Raw genomic sequence first — 14,561 nt, 5'->3', positions numbered from 1 at the left:
TCTGACTTTATAACATAAAATGCCCCCTTCAGGACGCAACAGTGATTATCCACATAGGAGTTTAACCGCTTAAATGGCATGTGGTATCGCAGAAAAAGGCTCTTCACGGATTTAGTGGAGTTTTTAACTTTTGCATTTTGGCTCCTCTTAGTGGTTCTTCCTCATGCTTTTAGGGGGGTCCTCCTTTGGTGTCATGGTTCCGCTCAGTGATTCTTCCTGATGATCTTAGGGAGGTTGGTTCTCCTTTTCAGTCTTGGTTCCACTCAGTGGTTCGTGTTCATGCTTTCAGGGAGGTTCTCCTTTTGATTCTTGGTTCTTCTTAGTGGATTTTCCTCATGCTTTAGGGTTTTTTTCCTTTTTGCATCAGTTCCATTCAGTGGTTCTTTTAGGGAGTTTCTTCTTTTGAGTCTTGGTTCCTCTCAGCGGTTTTTCCTCATGCTTTTAGGGACTTTTTCATGACACTTTCTTACTTGAAGACACTCATTAGGTTGCGACACCCACATTTCTGGAAAGCTGCTTTGGAACAATGTCAGCTGTGGAAACTAACAGTGTCCAACCTCACAACAGTTACAGCTACAAAATAATGCATTTGTGAGTGCTGCATGGATAGATCAATGGAAAAATGAAAGAAAGGCCCAGGGACAACTCATATTAGACATTTTGATATTTATCTTTTTTGTAGCAAAACAAAATTTGATCTGATTGACCACAGAAACATCACCTATGCTCCCTCCATTCAGAGGGATTTGAACAGATAAATCATCACAACACAGTGAAGCAACCCCCCTTTAGTCTTTGTGTACCAAGAGAATAAAATGCTACTGTACAATTTTCCCATCGTACACAATCAATCATTCAAAAAAAGCCGTATTATAGTGTCACGCAGCCAGTCAAGTCTTTTGTGTGAAAGGGACAGGAAAGCACGTCCGCTAGTCAGAAGACGAGAGAAGCCTACATGCAAGTCGAACCAGAGAGATGTGCTATTGATGTTTTGCTCCAGCCCCTTAGGGAGAGTGGACTAATGTGGATTGAGGAGAACCGCTAATGGGCTTGAGCGAGGGAGTCGAAACAATCAGAGCTGAAACGTTAAAGCCCCAATCCAGCTTGGCAGGACAGCCTTGCTCTCCATCTCAAGTAATTAGCACAGAGTTTCCTTCCAGTATGAGAACATATGGGCAGAGCCAAGGACTTTGATAATACAGTTTAAAGGAGAGCTGCATGAAAAACACATAATATGTGACTTCTAACCAACATCTTGCATTTCTCTAGGCACTCTATAGCTGGACTAGCTGGAATTAATGGCCGTGAGGCTTGGGGATAGAAAAGTAAACGCCTCCATTAGGAAGTAAATACTGGCTTGTTTTCTCTGGATGCAGAGCGCCTGCCTTCAGAGCAAAGCAATTGATCTCAGTCGCGAGGACAGAGACCACACGCTCTGCACATTTTTGTGTTTGCCCTACTCGAGTACTAATCCCACTCAAATAATGATTATTAAGTCCTTCTTGAGCTGGGTCAGACATATTTGAGCAGGAATAGCACCATCATGTTTAAAGCATCACAGAGTTTGACAACCAGTGTTATAACACTGAATAATCATGTATTAATTGATCGTATTTGCATGAAGCTGAAGACTATGCTGATGCTTCCTTCACCTGCTTGGATCCTATCTCCCACTTGACATCAAGACATTGCAAAGTCTTTGAGTTCAAGTGCTTTGCTTTCATAAACATGTTTAGCTAGTTAGTTAGCCCATTCTATTTTGGCATCTTCTAAACCAGGGGTGTCCAACTATTTTGTCTTGGGGGGCCAAATTGTGGTGTTTGTGGTAGACCATGGACCAAATATATAAAACAGCTAGCAACTCATTACATTCATTTTTTCACATAGCTTCAATACACTTGGGTAAAATGTATTGTTCAAAGCACTCCAATGGTTTCTTTAGATACAAAGTACACTGCCTTTAATTCAGTGAAATGATATTCTTGACACTTGTGGTCTCTAAATCTTCCCTTGTCTGTGTACCACTGCCTGTTATGTCTATTAGCTTGTATTAGTGTTACAGACAATGACAATTGAATCACATCAAGGATCGTAGAAACCTGTCTATGTTTTGCTTTATATCGTTATCCTATTTTTATACTAAAAATACTTAAAAATAACATTTTAAAAAATATATGTTCTGTTTTTGGCTGGGGGAGAGGGGATTAGGTCCATGTGGGCCAACTTTGGGGACTTTGGGCAGTCTTGCTTGGAACATTTTCCTCCTTTTGTACAAATTGGGAGGTAATGCAACCAACAGTACACATGCAAACATATCTGTAGCCTAATCAGGAAACAGCCATTATCAAGGGGTTAATGTCAAGGGTCTGAAGCTTTTACTTTCGATTAAGAAAGTTGAAGAGATACTCATGTGCAGCTTTTAGTGTGGGATCTCATATTGATGATCATCTCAATATTGGGATGGCATGTATAATGCATGTATGATAGTAAGGATGATGCTTCAAATTTGTGGTGGACAGTTGTGTTTTTAGTTGTGGCGCTAGCTTAGCTGGTGTGGAAATGGGGGCTCCACCACACATCTTGTACTGGACAGACCTTCACACACCATGATGTACTGGGCAAAAGACCCTCATGCACACCTTACTCAAGGGTTCATGTTACTTATGAGGTTTGGAATGTACATAATGGAAGCTGCAAGGTTTGTATATTTTGTTCATTATGTATTTCTTGTGTAGCTTTGATTGAACCTTCAACCTGAGTGATGCTCCACTGACACACGTTTATAGCAATGTCTCCTAACCCTAGTCCTAGAGGGTCCACTGCCTTGCACATTTTAGAGCTTCCCTTGTTTCACCACACCTGCATTTTAACGGAGTGAAGGGCTTTTGCTGAGGTGTGTCTGGAGCAGGAAAAATACCAAAATTTCATAGAAGTGGGCCTCCAAGACTAGATTTGGGAAACACTGGTTTAGGCCAGTGGCTTCTAGGTGACCTACTGGGCTTCACAATTTAAACTATTCTCTCCCTAACAAACTCTTTAGCTAATTTTCAATCTCTGCATGGATCAGGTATTTGGAGGGCAGTGATTCCTGTGGACTGCAGTTGAAAACCAATGGTTTATAACAGGGGTTCTCACTGCTGATCCCAGAGAACGACCACCTAGTAGAGTTTAGCTCCAACCCTAATGTAACACACTTGGTCCAGGTAATGAAGGCCTTCAGTGGCATCTGAATAGCCTGGTGCTTTGGGTCTGAACTCTCCTGGATTGGGCACTCCTGATTTAGGAGATACATCAGATGCAGCAATATTAAGTGACTGGTGTCAGAGTGACAGATAGGTGGAATCCTAGCCCCCCCACCACTGGGTTATTATATGGGTACTGTGTAATCATAAGAAAAATAAGGGGGCTGCCCATCCATGGCACATGAAGGCAGCAATAATTAGTCTCTGCATGCAGAAACCAGCCAACAGCCCACAAACCACAGGCAGTGGAGACCGGCCAGTGGCTCCTTCACATAACCCGAGTTGTGATTCACTGTTGTTTGACTCCTATCAGACACACCTGCCACTTACAGTAGCTCTAGACTGGGGCTTTACTGAGCCGAGATCTTCGCATCAATCTGACACGTTCTATATGTTACACCAGGCACGAGAGCTAAATGTAATGTAAATGTCTCATCTGATTAGAATGAGCTGATTAGCATCAGAATGATGTTTCTATGGCTCCTGGACGTATCGCTGAGAGATGAGTAAATTGTTCATATTACACATTCATACTGTAATTTAAAAGAAAGATAGCAGTCACTGACTTGACTCTTTACATTAAATTCTAGACATCTCTGATCTAAATGGCATCTTTGGTGGTGTTTTTTTGGCTGTGTGAACGTGGTTGATTTATTTTCAGGGCTGGAACCTGAAGTGATCTTGTTTTTGCATCAAAATGTAAATGTACACCGTGGCTTGATTTTGATTGGCTTGGAAACTCAAGGAGAAGTTTATTTTACAAATTTGGACCATTTCAGTAAAATATACATAGATGCTGGTTGAAAACATCCAGTCTTATCAGTTCTTTTGTAAATACAGACATATAAAAGCTTGGGTGCTTTAATGGCAAGATTAAGCAATTTTATTTGATGGGTTTTTCCGTGTCTTTCATTTCAAAGTTTTTCTTTTTAAAATTTCATATTCTGCCTGGATTAAGATAAAAAAAACCTCTGTGGATCCTTTAAAAACGCTGCTTTTGCAGACGATTCCTTCGAGGGGCATGAAGAAGAGAGAGAAAGAGGGAGGAGGGATGAAAGTTCTGCGAATGTTTTTACTCTTCCCCTTGAGAAGGAGCGGTTTAACATTTAGTGTTTGACCGGCAGGATAAAAAATATAAAACTTTAAATTCATTACATGTGTAAACAGCATTTGTACCAGAGGCTGCTGTACAGTCTGGGTTGCTGTGCTGTTTGCTGGAGAAAACATTACCATACAACTTCCTCTGTAGACGCTGTTTAACAGTCACAAAACAGTCCACCTTAATGGGCATGAAGACTCTGACCAGAATCTCAAGGATACATGGCCTGAACATTTCTCATTTAGTACAGTAGATTTGTTATTCAACACGTACACACAACAGACAAACATCCAATCTCACACTTGCACACTCATTCACCAGAGCGAATAGCTGATAACTGCTGGTCAGGGACCTGTCCTCAACACATCAAGTTGTAAAGTGAATATATGCTTTAACAACACTTGAAAGTCATGAATCAATATATAATTCCATGCACGGTGGAACAGGGGGTTTATTCCCTTTGAGTCTTTGACACCAGAGCAGCAGGTTCCTAAAGGCAGCTGTTCATAATCGTGGTCCTGGAATACCGCTGCCCTGCACATTTTGGCATTTTCCTGCTCTAAAACATCCGCATAGACTCAGGAAAGACGTGCTAACTCCCTAAACTTTTATGCTTCGTTAAAACAGGAAATTCACATCTGACATTTGCCATATCTGCTTTGAGCAGGAAGAGTTTTCTGCATTCTGATCTACAAAAACCACATAAAATATGACTTTTTAAAAACTGGACCCAAGCCATATGTAGTCACACACAAAGGTCTGGGTGCCCTGGTCAAATGACTTGTTTGTTGGTTTTAATGTGCAATTATTGAATTTAACATACTGGAAAAAAAAAATTATATAACATACTGTACAAAAGTTATGGCACATTTTATATGTTCATGTTTGTTTCCTAATATGTCAAACCCAGCAAACAATATTGTACATCAAAACTGGCAAAAAAAAAAAAAAAAAGCAGAGGATGTGCTGACGTATTTTTATAAAATGTCATATGACAAGAGGTGCTCAAACTTTTGCATAAGACTGTATGTGAGTGGTTGAAAATTCAGTCCATAATTAACCAATCAGGTTAAAATTTGTCATTTGGTGTCACTTTCAATGTCCGATATACGCAAATGTGTGTTGTTACCGTGGCAGACAATGTAGAAATGTAAGCAAATGCAGCTACATCCTCACAATACACATAGAATTTGACCAGCTGTAACCAGAATTTGACCAGTAGACACTTAGGCTAAAAATCGCATCAAGAAAACCCAAAATCAGTTCCCTTGTGCATTAAAAGGGTCTGTACAGTGTCAACACTTTAGTTCCTTACTCCCATGACTACATAACCTAATAAAGATAGTAAATCTGATGACTTAGATAAAAGTATATACCAAGTAATTATGTATTTAGCTATAAATACTCAATTTGGTATACACCGATATATCAGTTTAGTTCAGTTTAGTTGGATCAGGTTTCTTAAAGCAGGTCCAAATGTGCAGGGCAGGAGCAGTCCTGGACCAGAGTTATGATCAACTGGCCTAAAGGCAGCTTGCGTCCACCTGCCCTATACAGTGCTCTCCATCACCCACTCTGAGCTTTCCAGAGTGCCCTTACTGCTGCCCATCTCGCCCTCCTCATCACATTTGAGCAGCATGCCATTAATGGAGAGGCTGCGTTTGGTCCAGATGTTGCTAAACCTGCGCTGGTAGTTGCACAGTTGAGCGCCGGTAGATGCCGCAAACTCGCCCATGTCAAACGAGTGGCTACGCTTGGGCTTGGAGTCCAGCGGCAGCATGAGCAGCTTACTGAGCCGCGAGTCCAGCGTCCGGCCCAACAGCGGCTCCTTGTCAGTAGGGGGCAGTGGAGGTGGTGCTCCTGAAACAGCAGCAGTTGCTGCAGGAGGGCCAGGTGTGGTGTTACCTTTTGGAGATGGAACCTCCCTGGTCTGGGCTCTTAGCTCCAGAGAGGTGATGGCCCCCAGAAGCTGATCCAGATTTCCTCGTGGTTTGGGATTAGCTGACCTCCAGATGCTAGCCAAGGCGCTGTTGGGACTGTAGGAGCCCGCGGCATCCAGAGATCCGGATGAAGAAGAGGAGGAAGAGGAAGAGGAGGCAGAGCTTAGGCTGCTTTGAAGGGAACCACACTTGAACTCCACCACCTCGTCCCGCATGGTAACTTTGGGCTTGTTTTTTAGAGGCGGGAGCAGGACTCCATTTGGTCCCAGTCGTCCGCCATTGGTCTGGGAATAAGTATCACTAACATCACTAAGCTTGCTAACAGGAGGCTCTGTGCCTTCCCCTGCCCCGCCTTCTCCTGCCTTGTAGCGCACCATGAGAATGACGATGAAGACGAGTAGAGTGGCCACGATCACGCCCCCGACCACCAAGATCATGGTGCCGCCTAGGAGCTGCCCATGCATGGACTGGCATTGTGGATAGTCATCCCGAGTGAAGAACTGGACGCACCCCACCACGCTGGTTGCCGTCAAGGTGGTGGCTGAGTCGTCCCACGCCGCCAGCACACACAGATCATAGCGGGTCCCCGATACCAAGTTGTTGACCAGGAACGCCTTGCTGGACGCAGGGATCATCCTTTGGATTTAAACAGAGAAACACATTTTTAACCTCTATTCCCAGCATAATGATAAAACTGATCACTGTCAAAAGTTTGAGGACGTTTTTTTTTAAAGATTTTAATACATATGAGCATTTTTGTCATTTAGCAACAACAGAACATGTTAAAGCCTATTTGAGATTATTCAGAGGACACAATATCACATAAATTAATACAATCAACAGGAAAAAATAAAGGCTGTACGTTGTATCCCCCCGTACTGATGTGAGCCATCATCAAAACTTTCAGTTGTTAAACCACTTCTAAACCAAAAATACTTTCAACATTAACTTTAAATAGATTTAAAAATAATTTGGTAATGCTTTCTTTTAGGTCCTCTTAAGTTGTAGGTATTAACTGAACAAGTCTGAAGTAGAAACAGACAAAGCTCAAGTAGATAATCATTTTGAGCAAAATTATGATAAATATCAAGACAGTCTAACTAAATTAGGCTGAAATGATTAGTTCAAACTATTAAACTGGTAAAGGATGTAGCCATATATCTCATAGTTATTTGGACCAATAAGTACTAAATACAAAAAAAACTTAAAATTCCACTGTAATGTCAAATATTTAAAAGTAAATCAGAAATGGGATTAAATTGGTGCACAAAACACAAAGACTAGATAAGAACCCAGTAAAACTGCTTTCTTTTACAGCCCAGATTCAGTTTAGTTTGCTGATGATAAACAGGTACAACCCATATATAAGACTCTTTAAACAATATTAGTGTTTAATCTGTTTACGATACTTTTTACTCCAGCTTTCTCAGAACTTACCATGTTACCCAAAATAATGACCTAGTAGTCTGGAGTTTGTACCTCACACTTGCCTTGTTAATACCAGAACCTTTCTGTAAAATACAGCATTACCACACAGTAAAGAAAGAAATTCATTATTAATTGATTAATAATAATTAATAATTTAGGCTGCTTTACAATTAGGAGTCAATTAAACTAACAATAATAAGTTAACGGAACAAATCAAGACTCTAAATATAGACATCTACACAATATACTGTGTATACTACAATATTGCACAGTTTTTGTACAGGAATATGTTATGATAGGAAGTAAAAGCTATGATATGTACAGTTGTACACATTGCCATACATGCAATTTGTGAGACTGAGGTAAATGGGGTACAGGGTGCATAGGGGGTAGAATATGTATATATTCAATCCAGATTATATAACATATGGTTACAAGATGTACAAGATGTCAATCTATATGTGCAGGTATAGATTTGCTAGACAGAAGTTAGTGATGTGCTACGCTCCAACTTAATATATGAAATTCAATTAGCTCAAAATATTAAGTTTTTTTTAATGAGTTTTTTATTTTTATTTAAGTAAAGTAAAGTAAAACATTTTTTACAGTGCAATTATATAGTGATGCACCGATATGTGAACTGTGGGCTGATGCTGATATATAGTATTTTTAATGTTGACAGAAACTAATTATAAAATGTAGAACTTGGGACATTTATCCAGATTAGCACTTCAGATACATAAAACATTTAAGTCTGTAGGATTACAATGAATAAAATGCAGATGTTTTAGTGCAGTGACCCAGCATTGCCTCAATGTTGCTCTTCCAGAGTACAAAAAAAAAAAACATTATGACTTAATTGAAAAGTACTGGCAATAAAATAAAAAAAAAAGCAAAGGTGAACCCAAACTTGTGACGGGTAGCCTACACACACTCTCATAAACCATATTAGCGTGTTGAGACACACAGCACTGTTGTGACGGATGCATTAGCGGTCGGTCATTAGCTACATGCATGTCCATAATGCCACTGTTAATACTTGAATGGGCAGCCAAATGAAAATACAATAGCACAGGATTACGATAATGGCTGCAAGTGCGTCTTAAGTCGTCACGTTTTATTTGCGCCAGCAGATTTCTTGGGCAAATGCCTGCTTCTTTGTGTTCGAGTGAACGTCGTTTGTGATCGCTCCCAGTCAACACGGAACAAAATCTGCCACTTTCCTCCAGAGCCGAGGCTGCTTTTCTGGCCTGCACTCTAATTGACAGCCAACAGTAATTGGCTTTATCTCTTTAAGCCATCTGTCCTGATACAGTGAGCAGACGGCCTGTTTGATAGCGCAGCCGTCCCACATGAGTTAATATATAAATAAGGCTGGAAAGGAGTCTGAACGTAATAGAGTGAGAGGAGAAGGAAGAGCGAGCGCCTTTGTGCTGGCTAATGTTAGATGCCTGTCACTCACGGTTTATCCAGATGAGAGACAGTTGGCCTTATGGAACATTTATGACTGAGCCTTTGTAGGCATTTCGTGCAGGGTCCCTTCAGAAGGCCCTCAGAGCTGTGGTGGTCCTGACAGTAAAGGCGATGGCTCCCTTCCCTGAAGTCCACTTCACAGAAATCATTTTATCAGACAAGCTGGGATGGGATCCATTACTGGTCTGTGTTGGATGCCACTCTAGCACTGCTCAGCCAAGCCCTCGTGATAAATAACTTAACTCTCTCTCTCTCTCTCGCTCTCTCTCTCTCTCTCTCTCTCTCTCTCTCTCTCTCTCTCTTCACCAGCTCTGATTAAGTGAGCCCATCTCTGCTTCCACGCCATGGAAAGATCTATTAGGATGTGAGAATACTCTGAAATTTCCGTGCTCCTGGCGATGGAATCTATTACTCACTTACAATTTCTCACATTTTTTTCGCCGGCTACCCTTTCTGTGCCCTCTTGCATATCCATTTCCAATTGATTTTGGCCAAAACTTAAACAGTTAATTCAGTTTAGTTCAAAAACTCGGTGGGAAACGTCTGGTGCTACTTATTGTGCAAGGACAGGAAAAAGCAAAAGTTCTAGCATAGCTCTAGGCAGTGGAAGGCAATTTTGGAGGATGGTGTACTTCACCTCTATCAGAGACAGCACAAGGCCATAACATTAATCAGTGAGTCAATCCTGAAGCAGCTACCAGGCAAAGCTGGACCACGCTTTCACTAAGAGATCTTTGGCTTTGTCCGGAAAACAGCACATTTCAATAATTAAAGTAAAAGTGTGGCAAGAAATCTAATTCCTCCAGTTTTCCACCACTTACACCAAATGCAGCTGATTTGCCAAAACATGTTTGGTGTCTGAATCTGTTTTTTTTTTGGCCTTGCCGTTCCAATGTAAACCTGAGGTTAACAAATAATGAAAGCTTCTACCCAGAGGCGGAGCCAGCGGGGGTCCCACAGATATGCCACTAAAAGGAAATCAGGCAGTCATGCCATAACATTTGTGACCCGGCAATAAATGATTAAATACAAATCAAGACCGCTGAAGGGCAGAAACAATAAGAGCTCACTTTAACTCACTTATTATCATTTGAGTCAACCAACAACTTCAGTCTCAAACCCCAGTAACCAAAAGGAAAGTGGCCAATGAAATGAGGATGCAAGAGAGAGTTCAGTGGACAAGAAAATGTGAAAAATGTGAAAAATGAGAGATGGAGGATGAAGGAAATAGACAACATGGGAGGCAAATGAATGGTAGGCCTAATAATAACAAGGAGATTAAACTCTGTGCAATGAAGGACCTGTCACCTGTCACCTGTCAATGCTAATAACTAATAACTTTGCTTGCACAGATGTGAACAAGCACTATTTTTGTTGTTGTTGTTGTTGTTTAAAGCTGCAGTTTGCCTGTCATGTAGGTTTTGAGGATTTGGAGACCTCTCTGGTGGATATGTGTAATTACACAATATGTGGAAGAACCTTTTGTAGCTTGGGTTGTGCATTGGCCCCCTTTCCCAAGAGGATGAATCTAATGATAAGGATAATCTAATGATTCATCCTCATCTTCTAATGTCTAATGATGAAGAATTCAAAGACTACACGGTCAAAACGTAGTGAAGCACGCGTCTTCTGAGGATGTGAGTGAATTATGTACTATTTTCATTATATCTTCACCAGTTTAATCCTTTTCAAAGCTGTGCATGTGACGTTAACATGTAAAGACATATGACATGATGCGAAAAACTACCATGAATTCTGACCTTTAAAGGTTAGGCAAAGTGTAAAGGCCCAGTCACACTAGCACCTGCAAGCTATGTAACATTAATCCCAATGTCCTGATGCTCACTTCCAGGGTGATAAATTTTATGTGCAAAACTTTGAGATCTTTGAGATCTTTCACATTTTCCACTAGAAGCACTACTGTTTGGCTTTGTTGACTCTGAAGCATGTGATGGACTGGCGACCTGTCCAGGGTGTATCCTGCCTTCCGCCAGATGACTGCTGGGTTAGGCTCCAGCACCCCCTGTGACCCTGCAGGAGAAGCGGCTTGGAAAATGGATGGATGGATGGATGGATGGATGGACTCTGAAGCAGCGAGGCTTCATAAAGCAACGCAGAACATCCGAAACATGGGAACTGCCAACTTAACCAGTTTTTAAACACAAATCCTTTGACACTTCTTCACCACTGTACCATATGATATACAGTCAGTTGGGAGACCATATTATTATCTTTACTACTCAGTGAAGACTTCAGACACGTGTCTTGGTTGATTACTACTTTGGGGCTAGGTGGGCGGATTAGCTTTTTTCCCTACACTGCTTTATACTTGTATTATTCTAAATATGGAAATAGGCAGCTCTGTACACAGCCCAAGGAACTGTTAAGGCTAAAGAGTAAAAATATTAGATTATTCACCAACTATTCCTTACAGCATCATCTGATAAAGTAAACAAAACAACAAACAAGCTCCTGCACTGCTTTCTCTCTCTTCCCCTTCTCCTCTTCCCTCCTGCTCCTCTTCTTCCTCATCTTCTCTCCTTCCTGTAATCATCATGCTATTTCATGCCTCATCTTTCCTCCATCCTTTCTCTGCAGCAGACATAGCTCACGCCAGCCATTGATTCGCTCCGGCCTGCTCCTTCTGGACAAGGTCGCACAAACGGCCTCCTGCTCCATTGATTGCGTCCGCGTGTCGGGGGCGATTTGATTATGCTGATGTAAGCAAAAATAGCAAACGTGCTCAGGGCTGGAGAAGCATGCGTACAGAGGCAGCGCTCAGAGAAATGAATAGGTTTTGACATTCGTCTGAGTCTGGACCCCCTGAGTGGATCCTCGTGCAGCAGAAACACTGCCTCACAATAACGCTAATGGATAGACACATTAAAAAGAAATGAGGAATGGTGGAGAAGCCAGGCGAGGCTGGCGGAACGACTGTGGGCTTTGAGTGTGTATGTGTGCTGTTGTTGTTACATTCTGTGTCTATTTTAACGTGTGAGTCTAAGTGAATTAACTCTGCCAGACTAAGTTACACAGAGAAACAGCAGGAAAGGCCTGATTTATTCCTCTTTCACCCCTTGGTCTACCACTATGCTACCGGAGCCTCTGTCGGTTCCTGGAAACCAGAAAACCTTCTTAAGAGCTGAGTCCCACCAGCTTCAAGTCCCAACGATTATATAACTGGATGTGGATGTGGCTTTGCCCTCAGATCCTTGGGCACTGTTAGTTTTATAGTGCCTGGACTTGTTTTTAAGTATGTTTTTCAATTATTACAATGGTTTATAATTCCAGCTTTTCCTATTGTATCTCCAGGAACACCTGGGATTCTGAATTCTCTTGAGGATCATACTGCTATTACAAAGCATCGTCCAAGAATAGTATAAGTTCATTTAACTCATTTTTCAAGATGTTCGCTGTTTATTATCAGCAATTTGGTGCTGACAAAGGCTGAAACAAGCAAAATTATTTTGCCAATAGAAAACTTCTTTTCTAGATTAAAAAGGTTAAAACAAGTAAAAAGTGGCTTTTAATAAGTTGAGTAATCTTCTTCTTTACAGCCTTATGATCTCATAATCTAAAAACAATTTAGATACGTCAAATATAATATAGGATGATTTAATCTGTCAAGATGTAATATTAGCACAAGTTGTCCAAATAGCTGAAGTTAAGAAGCTCTAAGATATACTTTTAAAAATGTCAACACATCAACAGTTACTTTAGTTCCCAGTCTGGTGCTCTTTGCAATGATGTCAATTTGTTTGGTGACTTTATCCTCACTTACCTCCTATTATTTTTCATGAGTCTCATGGTTTCTCAATAATCTTCGCTTCAATTGCAAATATTTTCATTTGGGAAATCAGACAATTTTGACTGTTGAGATCCAGAGAAAATGGATATTTGCAGCTGTCTAGCAAATATTTGGATGCTGTGGGTTTATACAAAAGCTCTTAAATCCTTAAAATCCCAGGCTTATGTCATAGTAAGTGTTGTTTGGTTAGTGCTTTGTTTATTTTAATAAAAAAAAATTAAAAATGTAAAATTTTAATAAAAAAAAACTGTTAATATACCACCAAAATGACATTAAATGCACAATATAAATCTTATCGTAGATTCTATACACAAACACACAAACATCAACCCAAATTATGGCCTAAGACACTTAAAACATGCTACTACTTCTTATTAGTGATGTCACAGAATGGCAACTCTGAGAAGCTGAACCCTTGTGAGAAATTCCATTGGAAATTTCCCCATTTCCCACATGCACCATTAGCAAAGACAGAGGAGAATTTCCAGCTGAAGGCAGCTCAAGCTAAAATAAACAGAGATTACACATCTCAAAATTGGTAGATCAACTCCTGTAAGCAACTTTATCTGATGACATCAACCTGCCTCACCACTCCTTGTTTCCTTGGTTCCAGGCCAGCGGGTTTTATGGAATCAGAATAGCATCGATTTTTCATTGGCCGAAAACCTTTTTTTTTTTCCAGCAGATGCAATTTAAGATTAAGCACCATCATCTTATTTTGTGGAAAAGGGGGTGTTAGGTCAGGTACAGAACCACAGACCTGCTAAATTACGATCCCTCAACAGAAGTTACTGAGATAAGAAGCTGCTAATGGTGTTTTCATGCCGTAACGCTCCACGCTGTGTCCACGGCGTTCATCAGTCATGCTGTAACCCAGTATGACACTGTTTAATAAAACAACATGACAAACAGTCTCTGTGTGCCGTCAATCAAAAAAGCCTGTCTGTGTTGTTTAGAAGAGCAGACTGAGCTCAGAGTGTATGACGAACAAACAGCCACCGAGCGCAGCTCCCCGGAGAGCAGCATCAGCCTGACTATGCATCACATCCGGGGACAGACAGACGCACTAAATCACGCAGCGGGTGACGCTCCGGACATTATGGAACAAAGCATGGGGCAGATGCCTCATGGCAATCCAGCTGAAGCATTGCCCAGGCTTTCCATCTGACGTGTGACTTCCTGTCCAACATCCGTGGCACATGCCCCTTGCGCTGCTGTGATGAATGTCTTTAACCTGCTCCTGACCACTTCATTTAGAAACAGACTGTTTTTGTATTTCTTTCTGTTTTGGTCCTTATTTTTTGCAGATTTAGGCTTGTTGACCTTCAAGTCATAACCTATAGGTCTGTTTCCTGCACAGGGCTTAAGCCAAGTCCTGCTTTTTCCTTTGAGCTGAGCTTGACCTCTGTCCGACTCCTTTATGTCCAAAAGTTTAAAGACACTCACTCCTGAGTCCAGAGTTTGTTCTGAAATGAAGGGTTTATATGGTGAGTTTGTCCCACTTTGCTGCAGTAACAGCCTTTCTGGATGTTGGGCATTGCTGTGAGGATCTGATTGAGCATGAGTGAGGT

The 14,561-nt window shown here is 41.1% G+C and overlaps 1 protein-coding gene across 1 annotated transcript in view; it reads right to left on the bottom strand.

Moving 5' to 3' along the window:
- Nucleotides 1–663: 663 nt before the first annotated feature.
- The window catches only part of lrfn2b (leucine rich repeat and fibronectin type III domain containing 2b), a 246,055-nt gene continuing 232,157 nt past the window's right edge, over nucleotides 664–14,561 (bottom strand). Inside the window, exon 8 of the mRNA XM_017724849.2 lies at nucleotides 664–6,917. Within this exon, the coding sequence (XP_017580338.2) occupies nucleotides 5,891–6,917 (1,027 nt within the window). The 3' untranslated portion in view covers nucleotides 664–5,890. The remainder of the gene's footprint in view (nucleotides 6,918–14,561) is intronic.

The sequence above is a fragment of the Pygocentrus nattereri genome, chromosome 4 (genome assembly GCF_015220715.1).
Source record: "Pygocentrus nattereri isolate fPygNat1 chromosome 4, fPygNat1.pri, whole genome shotgun sequence".
NCBI classification, from domain to species: domain Eukaryota; kingdom Metazoa; phylum Chordata; class Actinopteri; order Characiformes; family Serrasalmidae; genus Pygocentrus; species Pygocentrus nattereri.
Note: the sequence above shows the minus strand (reverse complement) of the source record. Positions and strands in the feature narration are given on the sequence as shown.